Source organism: Rhinoraja longicauda, chromosome 6 (genome assembly GCF_053455715.1).
Source record: "Rhinoraja longicauda isolate Sanriku21f chromosome 6, sRhiLon1.1, whole genome shotgun sequence".
Classification (NCBI taxonomy): Eukaryota; Metazoa; Chordata; class Chondrichthyes; order Rajiformes; family Arhynchobatidae; genus Rhinoraja; species Rhinoraja longicauda.
The window spans coordinates 81,428,930-81,452,116 of NC_135958.1; the positions used below are offsets into that span (position 1 = coordinate 81,428,930).

The 23,187-nt window shown below is 45.9% G+C and overlaps 1 protein-coding gene across 8 annotated transcripts in view; it reads left to right on the top strand.

Annotated features, from left to right (window-relative positions):
* The window catches only part of LOC144594668 (C-Jun-amino-terminal kinase-interacting protein 4-like), a 130,363-nt gene extending 107,387 nt beyond the window's left edge, over positions 1 to 22,976 (top strand). For 6 of the 8 annotated variants that reach the window (XM_078401496.1, XM_078401498.1, XM_078401497.1 and 3 more), the window contains 12 exons: positions 623 to 847; positions 4,336 to 4,540; positions 5,621 to 5,743; positions 6,081 to 6,161; positions 7,850 to 7,917; positions 9,671 to 9,819; positions 10,752 to 10,923; positions 12,396 to 12,509; positions 15,480 to 15,518; positions 17,768 to 17,944; positions 19,844 to 19,972; positions 21,977 to 22,976. In XM_078401496.1, the coding sequence (XP_078257622.1) occupies positions 623 to 847; positions 4,336 to 4,540; positions 5,621 to 5,743; positions 6,081 to 6,161; positions 7,850 to 7,917; positions 9,671 to 9,819; positions 10,752 to 10,923; positions 12,396 to 12,509; positions 15,480 to 15,518; positions 17,768 to 17,944; positions 19,844 to 19,972; positions 21,977 to 22,092 (1,598 nt within the window). In that variant the 3' untranslated portion in view covers positions 22,093 to 22,976. The remainder of the gene's footprint in view (positions 1 to 622; positions 848 to 4,335; positions 4,541 to 5,620; positions 5,744 to 6,080; positions 6,162 to 7,849; positions 7,918 to 9,670; positions 9,820 to 10,751; positions 10,924 to 12,395; positions 12,510 to 15,479; positions 15,519 to 17,767; positions 17,945 to 19,843; positions 19,973 to 21,976) is intronic. The other 2 variants (XM_078401499.1, XM_078401503.1) reach the window with 1 other exon arrangement.
* The last annotated feature ends 211 nt before the right edge of the window (positions 22,977 to 23,187 follow it).

A 23,187-nucleotide genomic window follows, 5' to 3' on the forward strand; every position in this document is an offset into this window, starting at 1 on the left:
GCCCACACTAGCCAACATGTCCCATCTACACTAGACCCACCTGCCTGCAATTGGCATATCCCACAAAACCTACCCTATCCATGTACCTGTCCGAATGCTTCTTAAACATTGCAATAATAACATTGCAAAAACGACCTCTGGCAGCCACCACCATGTTAAATCTTTCCCCCCTCACCTATGCCCTCTGGGTCTTGATTCCCCGACTCCTGGCAAGAGGCTCTGTGTCCACCCGATCTATTCCTCTCATGATTTTGTACAGGATTATTTGTGTCATGATTATTTGTACATGATTATTGTGAAACTATGCCCCTACTCGAGATACATTCAGGAGGGGAAACGTCCTCTCATCATCCACCCATTACACCCCCTCAAAATACAACGTGTTTCAGTAGGATTACTTCCCACTCTTCAATACACTCGATCGGGACTGGGAGTGGATGGGTATTGTGTCCATGTGTGGGTTAGATGTGCCATTTACTTTATGCCATTCTGTCATAATGGATTCATGCTGATCAATTGATGACTGGATGATCTGATCTTATTGAGTCATTGCCTTGGTTTTCATTGCCCCTGTGCCTCACCATACTTGTACGTAGGACAATAAACTCGATTGACTTGATAGGTGCCAGAGAGACGGACTATCCTGCTGGAGAAGAGATTGCGATGGACGGTGAGGGGAGCCAGGCGGAATGCAGCTCACTCGCGGGCAGCGTCGCCAGCAACAGCTCGGCTGGCAGTGACAATCTGTTGGGAGGGATCACCGTGGTTGGTTGCACCACAGAAGGAAGTACTGTCCCTCCAAGCATGCACACCCCTGGCAGCACCTCGCCAATCCTGGGAGAGTCAGGTATGTCTTCGTTAATCTTTGTATGTACGTATAAAAAGCCTTGAGGTTTTCTTTAATCCAACTCCTCCACCGTCAGAGTGAAGCCCAGCACAAATTGGAGGAACAATTTCACTTGAGCAGCTTACACCCCAGCGGTATGAATATTGACTTCTCTAACTTCAAGTAACCCTTGCTTTCCCTCTCTCTCCATCCCCTTCCCACTTCTCCGACCAGTCTAATTACATTTCATCTCTGTACGCTTCGTTATCACCTTCTCCAAACTAACATTGATCAATTGTCCTTGAACCCCATCCCCTTTGATGTCCCGTTTTCACACCTTACCCTTCCTTATCTCTGTGCCTCCCTCTCCCCTGACTCTCAGTCTGAAGAAGGATCTCGACCCGAAACGTCACCCATTGCTTCTCTCCAGAGATGCTGCCTGTCCTCCTGAGTTACTCCAGCATTTTGTGTCCATCTTCACCAATGCCATTTCATATCCCCTTTTCAGTCCGTTCTCTGGTTATTGACCTGAAGCTGAGCTCTCTGCTCCTCACACTAATAACAATTGTCTCTATATATAAAATGTAGGTTTATTTTTGTTGTGTATGGAGTGTAACGCTTGCTTCTGCCTGCCACCTAAACAGATCAGATGGTAATACTTCTACTGATGACATTGTAAAAATTCCCTTTATTATTCTCTTGTATTTTTCTCGGCAGACCCTTCAGCTTGCTGCTCATGTAGTGTATGGGACTCTGTATTTGACCTCTGTGGTTTTGGTTTTTATCCTTTTACACTCTCAATGTTTTATTTAATATTTTTATATAAATCTGTGCTTTTTATGCTATTAACTGTCTTTGTCCTTCCTGTTTTAAATTGTATTTTTGTTTAGACCTGTGTTTTTGTGGAAAGTACTTTGGGTTGCATTCAATTGTATGAGAAGTGCTATACAAATAAAGTTATTATTAGTAGTACTATGAATAAATGCAATAGATAGAGCTCTTGTGTTCCACTCTAGGATCCTGCAGCTTTTATACTCCTTGGGTAAATCCTCCATTTGCCTCAGTTCAGACACCTTGGTCTGAGGTTTTCCCTCGTGGTTAGTGTTTTCCATTCTGGGCTGCCCTCTTTCTGTGAATCCCCTCTGTGTCTTTGCTGGTGCTAACCAATCCTTCCTGTTGTGTGGTGACCTGCGCAGGGAAAGGAAAACCCCATCAGCGATCTCAACGCTTCTGGCATCTGCAGATTGGGGAGTGAGTGGAGAGGATAAAAATAGTAATGGTGCTGAGGATCCAATGTCTTCAGCATTGGGAATAGGAAGGAAACATTGCCTTCTGTTGAGTTTGACCTGGCTCTGGCCCTTTGTATTAAGAAAGGCCTCAGCAGGTTGCTGCAGTGAGACAGTGTACCATTTACAGTGCCCTCCATAATGTTCGCGACAAAGACCCATCATTTATGTATTTGCCTCTGTACTCCACAATTTGAGATTTGTAATAGAAAAAATCACGTGTTAAAGTGTACATTGTCAGATTTTATTAAAGGGTATTTTTATTTTAAATATTTTATATTATTAAAGGGTATCTGCCTGTCATGGATAGGCCTAGTCAGTCACAGGAAATGTAACCACAGATGAAAAATCCCCCTCTCCAAGGACAGCGCCAAGCCACACCATCATCTCCCGCATGCCAGAGGTTTTTAAACATTTTGGTTTCCCCGTGTAGAAATTACAGCAGTGTTTATACATAGTCCCCCCATTTCAGGGCACCATAATGTTTGGGACACATGGCTTCACAGATGTTTGTAATTGCTCAGGTGTGTTTAATTGCCTCCTTAGTGCAGGTATAAGAGTTCCAAATTGTTAGAAGTAAAACTTGCAGAATGATCATAGGACTTTTGACTGGAGACTTTATTTAGATGTATTTTACTTTGTCCCGATTGTAAGAAAAATGAGTGCATCTTGTGATCAAGGTTTATGGGCACTGAAGATTTGCACAGATTACATACAATGCCCTCCATAATATTTGGGACAAAGACCCATCATTTATTTATTTGCCTCTGCGCTCCACAATTTGAGATTTGTAATAGAAAAAATCACGTGGTTAAAGTGCATAATGTCAGATTTTAATAAAGGCCATTTTTATACATTTTGGTTTCACCATGTAGAATTTATAGCTGTGTTTATACATAGTCCCCCCCCCCCCCCCCCATTTCAGGGCACCATAATGTTTGGGACACATGGCTTCACAGTTGTTTGCAATTGCTCAGGTGTGTTTAATTGCCTCCTTAGTGCAGGTATAAGAGAGCTCTCAGCACCTAGTCTTTCCTCCAGCCTTTCCATCACCTTTGGAAACTTCTATTGGTGTTTATCAACATGAGGACCAAAATTGTGCCAATGAAAGTCAAATAAGCCATTATGAGACTGAGAAACAAGAATAAAACTGTTAGAGAAATCAGCCAAACCTTAGGCTTACCAAAATCAACTGTTTGGAACATTATTAAGAAGAAAGAGAGCACTGGTGAGCTTACTAATCGCAAAGGGACTGGCAGGCCAAGGAAGACCTCCACAAGCAACAAAGGAGTTTTTCAAAGCTAAAAAATTGGTCAATCTTTGAGTGGCCAAGTCAATCACCTGATCTGAACCCAATTGTGCGTGCCTTTTATATGCTGAAGAGAAAACTGAAGGGGACTAGCCCCCAAAACAAGCATAAGCTAAAGATGGCTCCAATACAGGCCTGGCAGAGCATCACCAGAGAAGGCACCCAGCAACTGGTGATGTCCATGAATCACAGACTTCAAGCAGTCATTACATGCAAAGGATATGCAACAAAATACTAAACATGACTACTTTCATTTACATGACATTGCTGTGTCCCAAACATTATGGTGCCCTGAAATGAGGGAGAATACATATAAACACTGCTGTAATTTTTACATGGTGAAACCAAAATGTATAATAATGGCCTTTATTAAAATCTGACAATGTGCACTTTAACCACATGTGATTTTTTTCTATTGCAAATCTCAAATTGTGGTGTACAGAGGCAAATAAATAAATGATGGGTCTTTGTCCCAAACATTATGGAGGGCACTGTAAATGTTAATGCTCGCTGGCTGCAGTTTATGGTATTTCCAGAAAAAGGGAAGTTAACTAAAGCAAATACTGAAGCATTAAAAGAGCAGACATATTAGAGAGCAGTTTCAGTCACTTTTAAACATCCTTTGTGTGTTAGGCTGTGACCCACCACTTGTTGGCTGGATGGATGGTTTGGTGACAATGGGCCTCTAAATCTATCCGTTTTCTGATCTCATCGTGATAGAGCACGGAAACAGGCCCTTCGGCCCAACTCATCCATGCCAGCCAAGGTGCCCCATCTAAGCTAGTCTAATTTTCCCGTGTTTGGCCCTTATATCACTCTAATCCTCTCCAATCCATGTATCTGCCCAAGTGTCTTTGAAATGCCGTGTCTCTTGAAAGACTATCTTCTGTAATGCATGCATGTACATGTTTCAGGGGACGCTGGTGCAGTGGGTGGCAGCCCTGATGGTTTGCTGGCAGCAGAAGAGGCCACAGAAGCAACAGAGTCCAACCTGAACCTGCCCGTGTCAGATGACGATCTAACTGAGGGCAGTCAGTCCGGTGCCTACACAGAGCACGTCTTCACTGATCCCCTGGGAGTGCAGAGCTCTGCTGACAGCACGCAGACCTACAACAGACGGTACATGGAGCTGTAGGACTGGAGTGAAAACTAAACTGGTCACAACTAAAGACGGCTATTTTGATAAAGGTTACACAGTGTGGAATATTGCATTGTCCTTGGTTTAAATATGTCTCCATTTCTCCCAAGTTAGCCCCGCACGTTTGCAGGGGGAAGTCTGCAGAGGTTGTGGTTACCGGGTTTCCGATGACATCTATTGCTTGGTTTAGCTACATTGGAAGTTTTCTTTTCAGTGTCTGTACCACCGTAGCTCTCGACTAAAACCTCATCCTTGATCAGAACAAGGTTGGTGTTGTGCTAAGCCAAAACACCACGTCAGAGCAAACAGACCTCTCTGCTGTAAGGTGTTTGTGTAGGTACCCACCCACACCACACATACACATATATATCAGATGTTTTCATTAAGCTCAGGGTTTCAAATTAACAAAAGAACACAGGAAGTAGAAGCTGAAGTAGGCCATTCAGCCCCTTCAGCCCGCCATGAGTTCTTCCATTCGAAGAAGATCATAGCTCATATACTACCTCAGCGCCATTTTCCCATCCCTTTCCTTTCTCCAGTAGCCAGGAAACTGTCGGTCTGAGTTTGAATCAACTCCACAGCTCTGAGGATGGGGAATTCCAAAAGATTGACCACCTTAAAGGGAAATTTCTCCTCCTTTCATTCTGATTTCCTTCTCCCTTATTTTGAGACTGTGACAACTACTGTCAGATGCCTCGTGCAGGGGAAGTATGAACTCTGCATCTTCCCAGGCAAGCGAGAATGTTCCAACGAGATCATCGCTTGTCTTTGTAAAGATGAGAGAGTGCAAGCTTAGCTGACTCAGGCGGACCTGCAGCCCTGCAGCCCAGCAACCAGTCTGGTGAACCTGTGCTGCCCGACTCTATAGCAACTACACCTGCAGGAGAGGAGAATGGAACTGTACCCAGTACTCTCGTGTGATCTCTCCAGGGCCCTGTGAATTGTCCTCTGATGTATTTACTCTGTCCTTGTATCCCATTGCAATAAAATTGTCTATGATTTACTCGTGGGAAGAGGAGTGACATTCAGCTCCTTGAACCTGAATCCATTTGTTGTTCCAGGGAATCTGACCTGTACAAGGATGGAGTATCTGCACTTCCAATGGAGCAAGACCTGATGCGTGAAGAAGCTGAGAAAATGAGTAGTGTTCTACCCACGATGTGGCTGGGGGCACAGAGTGGTTGGTGAGTTCAATGCACGATGATGCTTCTCACATTTCTAGTTCCGCCAGTGGAGATTGGCCCGAGAGTAGACCCTGACATTGGGTTGTATCCCCTTCCAGAGCACTCTCAGCATTTGGTGAATGAAGCTGCTAAAAATTAAGGTTTTTCTAAAGGTGGTACCGTGATTCCTAAAAGTTTATTTTGACATTGTTAACTGTAGAATATTGTGAGGAGGAGTTTTTAGAACAAACTAAAAATAAATGCAAAACCATTATAATGATTCAGATGGAAATTAACTGGTCTGAACTCATCTTTTATTTTTAACTTGACATTTGTCCTTGTTTTCTTCTTCTTGCAGTTTGTACGTCCATTCCTCCGTAGCTCAGTGGAAGAAATGTCTACACTCCATTAAACTTAAGGACTCCATTCTTAGTATTGTGTAAGTCATAAACATTTATAATATTTCGACGTGTTAATGCAACTTTATTAACTGTTTGCCGGGTTTGTTGGTGACGCTTAACCGGGAAGTGTTTCAGATCTTGATGATGGAAAGTCATTTGTCAATACTAAGATCACCAGTGTGATCTGCCCAATACATCCCTAGTGACAGTCTGACCACTCACCACACGTCCTAATTACTCTCCATCACCTTCCAGTTGCAAGCTTTGCTTTTAATCTCGTGTTTGCGTGTCCGCTTTTTATCAACAACTTCCTTCTGCTGATCCTTTTGCAAGAAGGTATTTATTCACAAAATGCTGGAGTAACTCAGCAGGTCAGGCAGCATCTCAGGAGAGAAGGAATGGGTGACGTTTCGAAGGGTCTCGACCCGAAACGTCACCCATTCCTTCTGTCCTGAGATGCTGCCTGACCTGCTGAGTTACTCCAGCATTTTGTGAATAAATACCTTCGATTTGTACCAGCATCTGCAGTTATTGTCATACTACCTTTTTGCAAGAAGGTATACTCGGAAGGTTTTCAGCTGTACCATTTATTTTGTCCTGAAGTTACATTACTTTTTATAAAAATATATAGCTCCATTTAATGCCTCGGTAGTAATCCACATTTCCAAATTATTTCATGTAGGCTTTACACTACAGTCTGAGTTTTTGAATTGGTGCGTATTTGTGGCCAGAAAAGGTGGCAGGTTTGATTCAGTTATTTGGAGTCAAATCTCTTCACCACATTGTTTAAATGTTTGAGTTGATATTAGAAATTATCCTTCCTTTGTCCCGCCCCCCTGACATCAGTCTGAAGAAGGGTCTCGACCCGAAACGTCACCCATTCCTTCTCTCCTGAGATGCTGCCTGACCTGCTGAGTTACTCCAGCATTTTGTGAATAAATACCTTCGATTTGTACCAGCATCTGCAGTTATTTTCTTATGTTATAAATTATGAAGCCAATGCCTACGTAAGAGCCAATGTTCTCCCATTCCGTTTCATCTGGGTGAGTGAATATTGGATGTAGATCTCTTACAACACGCAGCAGTACAGCACAGGAAGAGGCCCTTCTGCCCACAACGTCTATGCCGAACATGATGCCACGTTAAACTAATCTCCTCTGCCTGCATGTAATTCATATCCCCCCATTCTCTGCGTATCCATGTGTCTATCTAACAGCCCCCTGTTGTATCTGCCTCCGCCTGCAGTTGCTCTGTAAAACCAATTGGAGATTGTCCTAATAAACAAAAATATAACAATGGAGTGGGTTCCTGGTACCCCTGCTCTGTGTAAATAAAAAACTGTCTCCACACATCTCCTTTTAAACTTTCCCCTCTCACCTTAAAGCTGAGCCTTCAAATGACCTTGTAAAGAGGAGATCCAATTCTCCAGCCAAGCTCGAACGTCCCAACGCCTGCAGCGAGGTTTTGGTGTGAGGTGGTTCCACTATTTGAGCAGCGGTGCTGGGCGTGTAGGACAAGGCTGATCTTCGGCATAGTCATCCCAACACCATCAGCACTCGCGGAGATGGGCTGTCAACAAATTGCAGCTCTCCAGTTGCAATCGGCAATCCTTATTTCTAGTTTAAAGAGAAACTATATCATAAAAACTCTTTGCCACTAATTCTCTTTTGAAAATAAACTTTGTGATATTTGATGTTGCTGCTCAACCTTTTTTCTCTCTTGTCAGACATTTAAAAGGAAGAGTATTAGTGGCGTTAGCTGATGGAACCTTGGCAATCTTTCACAGAGGAATAGGTAAGATGCCACGCTGACAGTTACATGTCCCTCTTGTCAATGAGGAAGGTCTGTATGCAACCAGGCAGTCGGGAATTGATCACCCCTTCTCCATCCAGGACAACATGTTTTGCAATTAAACTCGCACATTTAAGGTACAAAATGTGAAATGTTCAGATGTAGCTCCACACCGCACGCACATCTAGTCTCCAGGAGATATAACCATCTCAAATTGGTTGAGGATTAAACGGCAATTGTTGATCTGGAACAGAGGATGCATCATTTGTACCTGATTACACTCCTGCATTTATCCAGTGTGGCAACTACGATGGCTTTACTGTGTTGAGGTGGTTTCATATGAACTTCCCATCACTTGCATTACCAGTTTATGTTTCTCCCGCTGATCATCTCACCGGGAACCTGAGGGGAGAGTTCTTGAGGTCCAGGGGGAAGATATGCTTAGTTTAGTGTCAGAGATACAGCATGGATACAAACCTTTCAGCCAACAGAGTCCATGCCGGCCATTGTTCACACTAGATCTTTGTATCCCACTTCCTCTCCACTCCCAACTCATTAGGGGCAATTTACAGAGGGCCAATTAACCGACAAACTTGCATGTCTTTGGGATGTGGGAGGGGAGAACGTGCAAACTCCACACAGACAGCACCCGGGTCTCTGGCATTGTGAGGCAGCAGCTCTACCAGTTGTGCCACTGTGCTGCCCTAATGTGACAGTTGCTGTTTAATGAGGATGGCCTGGGTTTGGAGAGGGAATGGTTGGTGTACCATTAACATTTCTTAAGCTGAGCACGCAGTCCAGTCAAATTTCTTTTGTCAGGTGCACAAGTACAGTGAGAACCTCGCTGGCAGTGACATCACAGGCACGTAGTCTGAGACAGCACAGACATTAATTATACACACAATTCTACAAGATAATGAAAATGACCGCAGCGGTGGGAAAGCAAGACGTTATTGTAAAAATGCACAATTAGAAAACAAGTCCATGGTTGTGCAAGAGGCAGCATTAAGGTTGTGCGGGTCGGTTTAACAACCTGATGGTTGTAGGAAAGCCTCTGTTCCTGACCCTGGTGGTGTGGGACTTCAGGCTTCTGTACCTCCTGTGCGATGTATAGTGAACAATTTTGAGAGAGTGAGATGTTAATCTCTCACGAGGTTAATCCCCGGGATGGCGGGACTGTCATATGAGGAAAGATTCCAAAGACTGGGCTTGTATTCACTGGAATTTAGAAGGATGAGAGGGGATCTTATAGAGACGTGTAAAATTATAAAAGGACTGGACAAGCTAGATGCAGGAAAAATGTTACCAATGTTGGGGGAGTCCAGAACCAGGGGCCACACAGTCTAAGAATAAAGGGGCGGCCATTTAAAACTGAGATGAGAAAAAACTTTTTCACCCAGAGAGTTGTGAATTTGTGGAATTCTCTGCCACAGAGGGCAGTGGAGGCCAAGTCACTGGATGAATTTAAGAGAGAGTTAGATAGAGCTCATGGGGCTAGTGGAATCAAGGAATATGGGGAGAAGGCAGGCACAGGTTACTGATTGTGGATGATCAACCATGATCACAATGAATGGCGGTGCTGGCTTGAAGGGCCAAATGGCCTCCTCCTGCACTCATTTTCAATGTTTCTATGTGAATGATTGCACAGGGTAATAATGTTGCTGTGAGTGAGACTGTGTTACAGACAGACTTTTACCTGCACCTCAACTTTCCACATGGGTGGTTGTATTTTGACAGCCTTTGTGTTTGTATGCAGATGGCCAGTGGGACCTGACCAACTATCACCTGCTGGACTTTGGGCGGCCGCATCACTCCATCCGCTGCATGACAGTCGTGCACGATAAAGTCTGGTGTGGCTACAAGAATAAAATCTACGTCATACAGCCCAAAGCCATGAAAATTGAGGTAATCTGCTTCAAAGTTTAGAATTCAAATAAACCTGCTGCAACAGATTGAATTATCGGGATTAAAATGTGCCTTCGTGTCAAATATTCTCGGGCTCAAGTTACAAATTCTTTTGCTTTTCAACTCGATGATCGAGAAAAGGAGAAACCTTTTCAAGATGTATCTGCTCAGCACAGCCTTGGCATTGTTTGAGCACTAAAGCCCACACAAGCAAGCTGCCCGGCCATATCCCACCTATGTGTAGGGAGGAACTGCACAAGCTGCTTTAAGCCGTCTAAAGACAGACACAAAATGCTGGAGTAACTCAGCGGGTCAGGCAGCATCTCCGGAGAGAAGAATAGGTGACGTTTTAGGTCGAGACCCTTCTTCAGACAGAGTCAGGGGATAGGGAAATGAGAGATAACCTGTCCTTTGTCTCTCAGTCTGAAGAGTCTCCACCCGAAACATCATCTATTCCTTTTCTCCAGAGATGCTGACTGACCTGCTGAGTTACTCCAGCATTTTGTGTCTATCTTAGGTTGAAACCAGCATCTGCATTTCCTTTCTACATAGATGGGGATGTGACCGGGTGGCATTTTGTGCATATATCCCAATCTAAGGTGTTTGTATCAATTTATTAGTCTATTGATTTTTTTGTTTTTGTTTTAAGTTAGTAATTTACACTATGTATTAAAATATCATCTGAAATAACTCGAATTGCCACAAATATTGGAGGCAAAAAGTATCTTTCCCTTTTCTCTACACCTCCTATCAACAAGAGAAAGGAGTAAATGCTGTATTTCTGTGTGATAGTAATCAAAGTAACCGGTGTTGGCAGTGACTGCTGCACCACCCAGGGGTTACTGTGACGCTGGGCTTATGTATCTCACTGTCAGTGGGACACTGGGAAGGTGATTGTGCTCCAGCTGAACCCTCTGCTTGTACCCGGACAGAAGTCGTTTGATGCCCACCCTCGGAAGGAGAGCCAAGTACGACAGCTGGCCTGGGTGGGTGACGGTGTGTGGGTTTCCATCCGTCTGGACTCTACCCTACGCCTCTACCACGTCCACACCTACCAGCACCTGCAGGATGTTGACATCGAGCCGTACGTCAGCAAAATGCTCGGTGAGAGATCACTGCTCATCCCACAGCTGCCCTAACTCCACACATAACCTCACAGAAACGTAGAAAACAGGTGCAGGAGGAGGCCATTCAGCCCTTCCTGCCAGCACCGCCATCATGGCTGATCATCCACAACCAGTAGCCCGTGCCTGCCTTCTCCCCATACCCCTTGATTCCACTAGCTACTAGAGCTCTATCTAACTCTCTCTTTTAGATTCATCCAGTGAATTGGCCTCCACTGCCCTCTGGCAGAGAATTCCACAAATTCACAACTCTCTGGGTGAAAAGATTTTTTCTCAGTTTTAAATGGCTTCCCTTTTATTCTTAGACTGTGGCCCTGGTTCTGAACTCCCCCTACATTGGGAACATTTTTCCTGCATCTAGCTTGTCCAGTCCTTTCGTAATCTTACACGTCTCTATAAGATCCCCTCTCATCCTTCTAAACTCCAGTGAATACAAGCATGTTGTGTTTGTCCCTTCAACTAGAAACATGGAGCAGTGCAGCCTGGGAACAGAACCTGTTTCTGTGTTGTATTACTCGCTGAATCTATCTGTGTGCGTTAGATCCATGTCTATCCATGCCTTGCCTGTCTAGATGTCTTCTTGAGATAAGCCCTTCGACCCATAATGTCCGTGCCCAACATGATGCCAACACCAACTCTAATCTGCCTGCACACAATCCATATCCCTCCATTCCCTGCATATCCATGTGCCTGTCCAAAAGCCTCTTCAACGCCATTATAATAGCAGCCCCCACCCCCGGCAGCACGTTCCAGGCCCCCACCACCCTCTGTGGATGGGGGAGGGGGGGTGGGACTTGACCCACACATCTTTAGACTTTGCCCCACACATCTTTAGACTTTGCCCCTCTCACCTTAAAGAAATGCCCTCTAGTATTTAACATTTCAGATGGTCTACCCTATTTATGCCTCTCACAATTTTCTATACTTCTATTAGTTTTCCCCTCAACCTCTGACAATACAAATGTCTCCACCTCTTCCTGTGGCTAAAACTCTCTCGTCCAACACGTTGGTAAACCTCCTCTGCACCCTCTCCAAAGCTTCCACATCCTCCCTGTAATGAGGTGGCCAAAACTGCACGCAACGCTCCAAACGCAGCCTGACCCGTCCTACAGAGCTGCAAAATAGAAACATAGGAAACAGGCGCAGGAGGAGGCCATTCAGCCCTTCAAGCCAGCACCGCCATTCATTGTGATCATGGCTGATCATCCACAATCAGTAGCCTGTGCCTGCCTTCTCCCCATATCCCCTGTTTCCGCTAGCCCCGAGAGCTCTATCTAACTCTCTTTTAAATTCATCCAGTGAATTGGCCTCCACTGCCCTCTGTGGCAGAGAATCCCACAAATTCACAACTCTCTGGGTGGAAAAGTTCCTTGAAGGGGAGGGACCGTGTCGGAGTTATTGTCTTTGGGGTGTTCAGCAAGTGTAATGTTTCTGTTGGGGTTTGTTTTGCAGGGACTGGGAAACTGGGCTTCTCGTTTGTGCGGATCACGGCTCTCATGGTGTCCTGCAACCGCCTGTGGGTGGGGACGGGTAATGGCGTCATCATCTCAATCCCCCTGACAGAGAGTGAGTAACCAGCTGGCCGTCAGCACAGCGCCGGTACACCGCCCACCTTGCCGCCTGGTCACAGGATCAGCAGGGATAGGAGTAGAGTTAGGCCATTCGGCCCATCAAGTCTACTCCGACAGTCAATCTGATTCGCTGATCTATCTTTCCCTCCTAACCCCATTCTCCTGTCTTCTCCCCATAATCCCTGACACCCGCACTAATCAAGTATTTATCTCTGCCTTAAATATATCCACTGACTTGTGGCCTCCACAGCCGTCTGTGCCAAATAATTCCACACATTCACCACACTCTGACTAAAGAAATTTCTCCTCATCTACTTCCTAAAAGAACTCTTTAATTCTGAGGCTACGACCTCTAGTCCTAGACTCTCCCACTAGTGGAAACATCCTCTCCACATCCACTCTATCCAAGCCTTTCCCCCAGAGCTCTTGGGAATAGGAAGACCTGCCCATCCTCAACAGTGAGAGGCATTCCTCCCTTTATGCCCAGTTATGCTGCTTCAGCTTGGAATCCCGGCGTGGAATCGTTGCCACAGACGGCTGCAGAGGCCATCAGTCAGTGAAGATATTCAAGGCAGAGATAGACAGATTCTTGATTAGTGCGGGTGTCAGGGGTTATGGGAAGAAGGCAGGGGAATAGGGTTAGGAGGGAAAGTTAGATCAGCCATGACTGAATGGCAGAGTAGACTTGATGGGCTGAATGGCCTAATTCTGCTCCTGATGCATATGAACTTCTGAAACCCCACATGCTCAGCTGGAAGGGTCAGCTCTGATTCCTCCACAGACCAAGCTTCCATCTGGCCCACGCTACCTGTAGAGGAAGGTTTCTTATTGTACCTCCCCTGGGCACTTGCAGCTTAAAGATACAGCATGAAAACATGCCCCCGAGCTCACGCCAACTATCAATCCCCCATTAACGCCAGTTCTGCGTTATCCCACTTTCTCATCCACTCCCTACACACTAGGAACAATTTACAGAGGGCCAATTAACCTACAAACCCGCACGTCTTTGGGATGTGGGAGGAAACCGGAGCAACACTGGGAATCCCACACGTCCATAGGGAGAGTACAAACTCTACACAGACGGCACCCGAGGTCAGAATCGAGCCCGTGTCTCTGGCGCTGTGAGGCTGTGGCTCTACCCACTGTGCCACTGGTAGTCACACAAAGCTGGAGTAACTCAGCGGGTCAGGCAGCGTCTCTGGAGAGAAGGAATGGGTGACGTTTCGGGTCGAGACCCTGCTTCAGACTGACTTGTGCCACTGGTAGTGTTGGTTATCGGTTAAGGTTAGCATGTCTTGTACAAGCAGTCGTGCTTGTGATTCATCGCGCACTCACTGCATTGCAAATGTACGAGTGTGTGGAGCATGCCTAAATGTGAATGCTGGAGTCCCTGTCAGGTAGGTAATACCTCTGTTCTGTGCTTTAACTGGGTGGTTTTACTTCTCCCAGAGGTGGTGCCTTTTCATGGATGAGCAGCCCCTGTCCGCTACCTTTCCCGGTGTGGGTGTCTCGTGTCTGAACTCGTGTCTCTGCTCCTCGCTACCTAGATCACAAGCACCAGTCAGTGGGGAAACCCCATCGCCACTCCGTTTGTTCACCCACTTGTTCCATCCTGCAGATAGAGTCCCTGACCTGTGACTTCTCATGTCTTACAGCTCGGCCGACAGTTCCAGGAGATTGTGACTAACTCTGCCTCAGAGTCACACAGCACGGAAACAGGTCCTTCAGCCCAACTCATCCCTGCCGACCCATCTAAGCCAGTCCCATTTGCCCATCTTTGGCCATATCCCTGCCGACCCAACTCATCCCTGCCGACCCATCTAAGCCAGTCCCATATCCCTCTAAACATGTCCTCTTCAAGTACCCATCCAAATATCTTTTAAATGCTGTTATTGTTCCTGCCTCAACTACCTCCTCTGGCAGCTCACTCTGCAAATAGAGTCAGAGCTCTTTTCATTCTGGGACTGCTCACACACACACACACACACACACACACTCACACACTCACACACACCACTGCTTAATCGTTATATTTTTGTGCAAGGTTTAGTCTTTACATGAAAATAATGTGCAAAGGGATGATGTTTTAGCTTCAAAACCTTTGGAGGAAGTCTTCCTTCCCTGGAGACAAAGCCACAAAATTGAAGAGGATTAAAAGCAACTAAAGTTAAACGTGTTTGCACTTAAAGGCTGTCCATGTTAAACCAATGAGTTGGTGCTCGTGAAACATTGTGTTTGAGATAGTTAGACAGATGCAGTGTGGAAACAGGCCCTTTAAACCACCCAGTCCATGCCGACCATCAACCACCTGTTGACATTAATCTAATCAACTTTATTCCCTTCATGTTGTTATCAAGTTATCCACTAACCGACACACAGCGGCAATTTACAGAGGGTAATTAACCTACCAATATACACGTGTGTGAGAGACGTGGGAAGAAACCAGAGCACCTGGAGGAAACCCACGCGGTCACAGGGAGAACGTGCAAACTCCACACAGGTAGCACCCGAGGTCACGGTTGTACCGGGTGGTAGTTGTTGTGAGCAGCAGCTCCACCCGCTGCAGCGCTGGTATAATGCCAGAATTGTTACTGGTGATTGCCTCTTTCCTCTTGAAAGTTGATTATCAAAATGACTCTCATGGAACCCAGTAAATACAAACAGATCGCCCTGTGAAGTGTCGTTACTGAGGCTGGGACTGAACACTGTTGTAGACTCACCATCCACTTAGTTAAGTGTGGTAGCTCGAGCTGTCTGTGCAACAGGCAGTGTAATCTTGTTTAAAGGTTTTCATGTTTGCGTAAGACTTGTGTTTGTTCTAAAACTGTTTGTTCATGTAAAAAGTAAAGTTCAGGCTGGAGATGTGAGTGGTGGGTTCTAATCCTGTTCCTCTAATGTCATACTTGTCCACCACCCCCTTGCCACCTCTCCTCTCCTCTCCTCTCCTCTCCTCTCCTCACTGTAGCTGTCGTCCTCCACCAGGGACGTTTACTGGGTTTGAGGGGTAAGTGCAGATCAAACCGTCAGAACCTCTGTCTCGGGCTGTTCTAGCAGTCAGGGCTTTTTGATTGATAATGTTTGGCCTCCTCTCCCCTCTCTCTTGTGTCTAAATGTTACCCTGATGCTGATCACTGCAATGCGGCAGTATGTATGTTTGCTGAATGGTCACAGTAGCCTGAGTACTAGATGTTCCATCCCTTGTCCGCAAGGGTGCTTTTAATTTTGTTTTAAGGATCTTCATTTCCATGTTTCTTCACTGAAGCTGTGCAACGCTCTGCCTGTGTTTCATTTCTTCACCTGCAAAAACTTGCCGTTCCATTTACTAATACGATGAAACTCCAGGATGGCCATAGGTGTGGAGAATGTGTCTAATGTTCAGCCTTCTACTAAAACATCTTGCTAACAGATTTGACCTTTATTTCTCTATTAAGATCAATTATCAGATTGGTTTTCTATCCAATTAAGAAAGACCAAATTATGAAATGAATAATTTAACAAAATTGGGGTTATGTGCTTGTTATCTGCTTCCATAAACTGATGCAGTGAGTGTCATTCTGTTGTGTATCGTGGGTTGTGGGGACAGATCTATAAAAGTTCAATTTACAATCTTGAATCACATGAATAAAATGCAGGAGCTTCCCACACTGGGAGACTGAAATGGCCATCGTTGTACACTGTGTGTGTTCATCTGCAGAAGTTTGTCAGCAATCCAGCGAATATTCATCTGTGGGAAAGAAAACTGCAGATGCTGGTTTGAATCGAAGGTAGACACAAAATGCCGGAGTAACTCAGCAGGTCAGGCAGTATCTCTGGAGAGAAGGAACGGGTGACGTTTTGGGTCGAGACTTTTGGACACAAAGCATTTTGTGACTAACTTTGAGCATTCATCTGTTCACTTTGTGTTGATGTGGCCGCCAAGTTCCTGTTTATGCTGCGATTGGGTGCATTGGAAAGTCTCACAGTTGATCACCCTCCCAGGCCCTGCATCGAGCTGGAATATCTCGCCTGTCTCCTTGTCCCGGCTGTGCGTTCATTTGCAGCAGAGGTGAATCTTCAGCACGGTAGCCGGAGAGGGGCTGAGCAGAAGGAATGTGATCGTGAAGTGGGATCAACTGCGTGGAACTGTGTGCTGACGCTCATTGATGGAGGGATAGCTGCAGATGTGACTGCTGGGGCAGTGTCCAGGTACTTGGGCAGAAGGACTTTACTGCCCTCTACAAAGCTGCAGAACAGTCTGTACCCAGTGCTTAGAATCCTGGCAGCAACACAAACTGTTCTGTGCAGCCTAACCAAGGGTATTTGTTTCAGATGGACCAATGTGGCGGAGTTAAATGCAGGCGCTCCTCAACTTCCGATGGGGTTCTGTTCTGAGAAACCCATCGCAAACCGAAGATATTGTACGTGAAAATGCATTGTAATACAAGTGATCACGTGGCCGGAGGCGCGCGGCGGCTCGCTACGGGTCGCTGCTGTTTGCACCATCGCAAAGTCAAGATATGGCACGTGGAAGCATCGTAAGCCGGGGAGCATCTGTACTGTGAAGCTTTGCAAGAGCAGAGACTTGGTCTGTTCAACTGGACTAAATGTGTCTGGCTGCTCACGGTGAAGGGTGTTCTACTTGTCTGCGGTTTGGGTGAAATGTTCACGCTGCGTGGGACCTGCAGGGACGGAGACATACATCTCTGAGGGACTGGCATCCTCCTGTTCTTTCCTTCCCCTGATCACTGCAGTCGGAGTCACCGCGCACAGAGTCCACATGTTCTACTTGAACACAACTGCTACAATTGAAGTTTCTACCTTAATAAAACAACTTTAAAGCAGAAGGATCGACATCAATTTACTTCAAAAACGCTAGCAATAAATTTGACTGCTCCAGTGATGAGGTTCTGCGTCCGACCCTTTGGGAGGAGAGGTTGTTGCGAGTGTGCAGTGGGAGCGGTTTCTTGCCGTGGGTGGCATGGTGCCCCACTGGCACAAGGGGTGGCCGCTTGGCATTAAACATCCTCCATCACCCATGTCCTCCCACATCGGCAGGAGCCAGCATGCTCTGTGGATTCCTCGGCTGCCACAGTTCTTCAAGCCCCGCTGTTACTTTAACACCTCTTCATTTTGCTTCAGCTTGAGCCAACACTGCCGTAATTGTGCCTGTATTTTTTATTATTTCCCTAGAAATACGTTGCTATAGCCTTGACCTGTGCCTCCTTCCCTCTGACCACTCTCTCACTCTCTCTCTCTCTCTCTCTCTGTCTGCAGCCAACAAGGTGTCAGGGGGGTCTGGAAACCGTCCTGGAAATGTCATCCGTGTGTATGGCGATGAGAACAGTGACAAGATCACCCCTGGCACGTTTATCCCCTACTGCTCCATGGCCCACGCTCAGCTCTGCTTCCACGGGCACCGAGACGCTGTCAAGTTCTTTGTGGCAGTTCCAGGTGAGCAGTTAAAGGATGCACGTCAGTGACATCAAACAGTCTGTTCTCCCAACCTCCGTCTCCACCGGCTTCAAGGGCATGGGAGACAGACACACAATGCCAGAGCAGCTCAGCATCTCTGCAGAGAAGGAATGGGTGACCTTTCTTCAGACTGAGAGTCAGGGGAGAGGGAAATGAGAGGTATGGAAGGGCAAGGTGTGAAAATGACATCAACGCAGATGTTGATCAAGGAAATGTAGAATGGTTCATTGTTGGCTATGGGGAAGGTGATACATAGGCATACGAGGCATACAAACAATAAAGTGAATCGGGAGGTCAGTGAAGCTGTTCAGAGAACTAGGGTGAGGGGGGGACGGGGGGAGAGGGAAAGCAAGGGTTACTAGAAGCTGGGGAAGTCAATATTCATACCGCATTGGTCAAGGGAGGCTTGACACAGGTGCCACTCCTACGTGAAGCCTTCGTTCTTCATATATCAGACAGAACGTTTACCTAAAAATGCAAAGTAATATGCACCCGATATCTAATCTGTCATTGCTCAGAAGAGTTTTACTTTTCAGCACTTGTTTTATGAAGATTAAATGTTGCGCACATATTAACCCTTTCAGAAAGTCCCAAAATACTTTATTTTAAAGTACTTTTTTTTTTTTTAAACAAACTGTAGCCATTGTATTAAATATTTTTAAAGTGCCCACCAGGCAGCAGTGTGATAATGACGTGATATTTTGTTTTTCAGGAGAAATATTGGTGGAGGGGCTACTTCTAAATCCCCTGCATTAAACGTTCACAATGCACTCTTTCCACATTTGGCTGGGAGTTTAGCTTATGGGCGCGTGTAGCGAGGTGCAGCAAGAAGTGTTTTGTTGCGTGCTGGCTGTAGAATAGGCAGGGCCACAGTGGCACAAAACGACAGCAGTGTTGGCGTGCATGTCCGTCTCTGCTGCTTTACAGCATTCACCTAGAGGCCTCTGCCCGGGTGCCTGGACCTTCTGATTCAGGAAGGTGACCCTCTGTCCCAGTGAAACATGATGCTGAGCATGGAATCCCATTGCAGCTGGATGGGGCGTGCCCTGACATCAGTCTGAAGAAGAGTCTCGACCCGAAACGTCACCCATTCCTTCTCTCCAGAGATGCTGCCTGACCCGCTGAGTTACTCCAGCATTTTGTGTCTACAAACAGCAATGGGCCCAGCACCGATCCCCGAGGCACACTCTCGTCACAAGCCTCCAGCCTGAGAAGCACCCAATGCTTCCTTCCATGGTCAATTCTCTAGCCAGTTAGCTTGCTCTCCCAGCATCCCATGTGAACTGAGAGACCCCAGTGTGGAGGGAGGATCATGGTAGATGAAATGTTATGACCAATTCTAACTGACAGGTCTCGTGATTGGAAGTCCAGGAGCCATTTGCAGAAGGTCCAGCAGTTTAGGGATGAGCAGAGGAGACGGGATGGCCAGTGAATGGAGTGATTGCTCTGATCAGGTGGAGTAATGTTGGCCATTAGGATCAGTTGGCTTCATGATGCAGCTGCACAGAAAGCCAGAGGAGCCCTGGACTTCTGGGTGCGTGCACGCCCGCCATGACCTTCCTGCCTGTGGCCTCCTGCGTTGTTCCAGCTCCTCTTCTGTCTGGGAACATGGCAGCCTTGTGTTACATAAAAGCTCACCTGATCACCGCTGCACTTCCCCCTCTAGTCCCAAACATCGCCCTTCCCCGGCCACTGGACTGACCTATTTTTCATTGGTTCCGATGAAGAGTCACAGACCTGAAAGTCAAACTGGTTTCCTTCTCACAGCTGCCACCTGACCTGCTGGGTCTTCCCAGTATTTTCTGCATTTATTTCAGATTTGCAGCATCAGCGGCTTTGTTTGTGGTGATTTGTGACCGATGTCTGGTCTTGCCCTAGGTTCACCCTTTGATGCTGAACATTCATTTGAAAAATTAGGACCCGCAGCCTCTGATTCCTCTGGCCAGTCTCCAGTGCTGTCAGTGCTGGTAATGAGCGGTGGAGAAGGTTACATCGACTTCAGGATGGGTGAGGACCCAGTGTGTTCATTGTTTCACCCAACAGGACCCGCTGGGCAAGGCAAGAAGCTTCTCCTGAGCATTCTGTGTTTCTCCAACATGCACAAAAACTCCCTTCATCTGCCACCTTGGGACCAGGTTGGCAGATTCTCCAGACTATAGGGTGTTATTCCAAGTAGTAAGCATATGCAGGGAATGGGGGATATGAATTATACACAGGTAGATGAGAGGTGGTGTGGGCATCATGTTAGGCACAGACATTGTGGGCCAAAGGGCCTGTTCTTGTGCTGTTCTCTGTAACACATCAACACATTGACAATGCAGTTCATTTTCAGATATTACCCAGCAGTTTAGCATATTGCCCAGTGAGTTTCAGCAGGACAGTGGCTGGTGAGTTCACAGAGATGCAGGGATCAACATCCTACGAGCCAGATCTTGAATCAGTGAGATTCCTGATCAATTCGGTAACAAACTATCAGAATTTTGTTTCAGAAGGAAAACTGATGTATCAAGGGGTGGTCAGAGCAATTAGAGATGGTATTAAATCAAAAGAAAATGCGTACAATTGCTTATTAAAAAAGCTTGTTGCCTAACCCGCTGAGTAGTTTCTGTGGAGGAAATGGAACGGTGAGGTTTTGTGTTAAGGTGGGATAGAGGGGAGATGGCCAGTGTGGAGAGGTGAGGGGGAGGGTGGGGCAAGAGCTGGCAGATCTGTCAGAGATTTCTCCCCTTCCCACAAGACTGTCAACATCACGTCTTAGAGAGAAGGAACAAGGTATTAATCAAATGTAGTACTCAGAGCTGGGGAGCTTGAAGCTGATCAACCCAGAGACCCTGTGATCTACATCGCAGAGTTTCTAAAGAGGTCGTTTACAGATGAGGGGTGTTCTGGTCATCGACCTTCGCAGTTGTTCCTGTGTGTGGACAGGAGCAAACTATTGAGCTGAGTGAGAGGAGGAAGGGGGAGCTGGTCATCTGTGGTCATGGTGCGGAGAATGCCAGATACGATGAGGGATGTGTTAACAGGGCACGTTGGAAAGGGAAATGGGATAAAGCAGAACCATCTCGGTTTGTAAAGAGAAGATCATGTTTGATTAATCCACTTGAATCCTTTAGGAATGTGGTTGTTAGAACAGATAAGCAGGCTTTAGCACATCTGGTGTCTCCAGATTTTCAGGAGGATTTTGAGGTCCCTGGTTATTCACAATTCTTATCGGTGCCTTGGTCATTCAGGCAGATGGACATGAACCAAATTGATGAATGGGCAGGGATAGTGGCACAGCGGTAAAGATCTGGGATGGTCTCGGAGATTATAAGAGCAGTCCCAACCTGCCCGGTCGCCTGCTACTCTCCTTGTTCTGGTGTTCCAGCTCCAATAAAGGTGGGCTCTATGTTTCCACAACTTAGAAACATAGAAAATAGGTGCAGAAGGAGGCCATTTAGCCCTTTGAGCCAGCACCCCCATTGATTGTGATCATGGCTGATCATCCACAATTAGTAACCTATGCCTGCCTTCTCCCCATATCCCTTGATTTCGCTAGCCCCTAGAGCTCTATCTAACTCTCTTTTAAATTCATCCAGTGAATTGGCCTCCCCTGCCTTCTGAACTTGTCCACTTTCCTGAAATGGGGGAGATTGTTTAGTCTTTGTCTCCAGACCCTGTGCTTTTTTGGATCATCAAGTGGACAGGAACGTGAGGGGAAGCTTGCACCACCCGCTGTGTTGTACACAGAGCCAGCCCCAGAGTGACTGACTACAGGTGGCAGGAGCTACGGGGAGAAGGCAGGTGAATGGGGTTAAGAGGGAGAGATAGATCAGCCATGATTGAATGGTGGGGTAGACTCGATGGGCCGAATGGCCTAATTCTGCTCCTACATGACCTTATGACTGGGCAGCTCTCTCCGTGGGTCAATTCGGGCATGATGGCTGGTTGACTGCTGTGTAAATCCATGCTATCTTCTCAAACGTTCACCTATTGTGGCCAGAGTTTTCTGAAACTTGTTGTTCCCTGCAGGCGACGAGAGTGAAGAGACTGAGGATCTCAGGGAGACACTACATGTGCCACCTTCTCTGGCCAAGGCAGAGAGAAGTCACTTAATCATCTGGCAAGTTATGTTCAACAATGACTGAATGACAACTTCACCACTGGATGACTGAGATACACACCTTGCATGTTGTTTTATTTTGGTTTATTTCGGTTTCAATTTCTTCACCGCAAAGTGTTTGGTCAGTTCTTCACCATGGTCCCTCAGTTTGCATGGTGGGGATGAGAGAGAGGTAAGTATCTCCTTCCTCACTGGGTCTTCCTACTGTTGAAAGACGCGCTTGCTGATCATAGTCACTTCAAGAAACTTAGGCTGCCTTAGTGAAACTAGTGTTAGTTTCCAAGGGTTATTATGCTAACACTATTCTAAAGAACTAATTTGTATTTGCAATGGTTATAAAGAAAGCTATTTATTTCTATGTGGGCGTTATCACCGTTACCAAAGGACATTGACCCAGAGCGGCACTCATTTCAGATGTTGTAAACTCTGGTGTTTGGGGGAATCATCAAACTTTTATAATGCAATTTGTTGTAGAAACTCTTGACACTTGTGACAGGGAAAGTTAACAACCTGTGCTACACCTCAGAACCATTTTATATACACACTACTAAAATGTCTTCTTTTCTCTAACAGAAGTGGATTAATTTTATTGACAGTTTTGTTGAGAGAAAGAAACATTTTCACCTCTCCAAGCCTATTTTAAAAATACACAAATTTTATGGTCTGTATCTTTTTTGTAAGTTTACTCTTTAGACACTTTATCTTGTATTTTAAATGCTCTGTAATTTGGAAACTGAATGCTCCGGCGTTAAATTGCTCTCTGTTGAAACCCAAGGCTTCATTATGGTGAGCTCAATAGCTCATATTGCAGTGTAGCCATTTCAGTATTTATTACCAATTATTAATGAACCTTTGTGGTTCTGAATGTAACTTTGTACAAGAAAAAAATATATATGTATATCAAAGATGGCTGCTCTTTGCTTGGTTGTGTTTCTTTAGCTCTGAGCTCGTTTGCATCGTGTGGGATCTGTGTTAACACATTGTCGAAACTAGAACGCAGAGGTCAGGGAGAGTGCAAAATCAGGCACGGTGATTTGCAATGAAGGAATAAATCAAATTTTATTTTTATTCTGTCAGGCTTCCTGGGACTTTTTATTCCACTGGCATTACATTCTGTCTG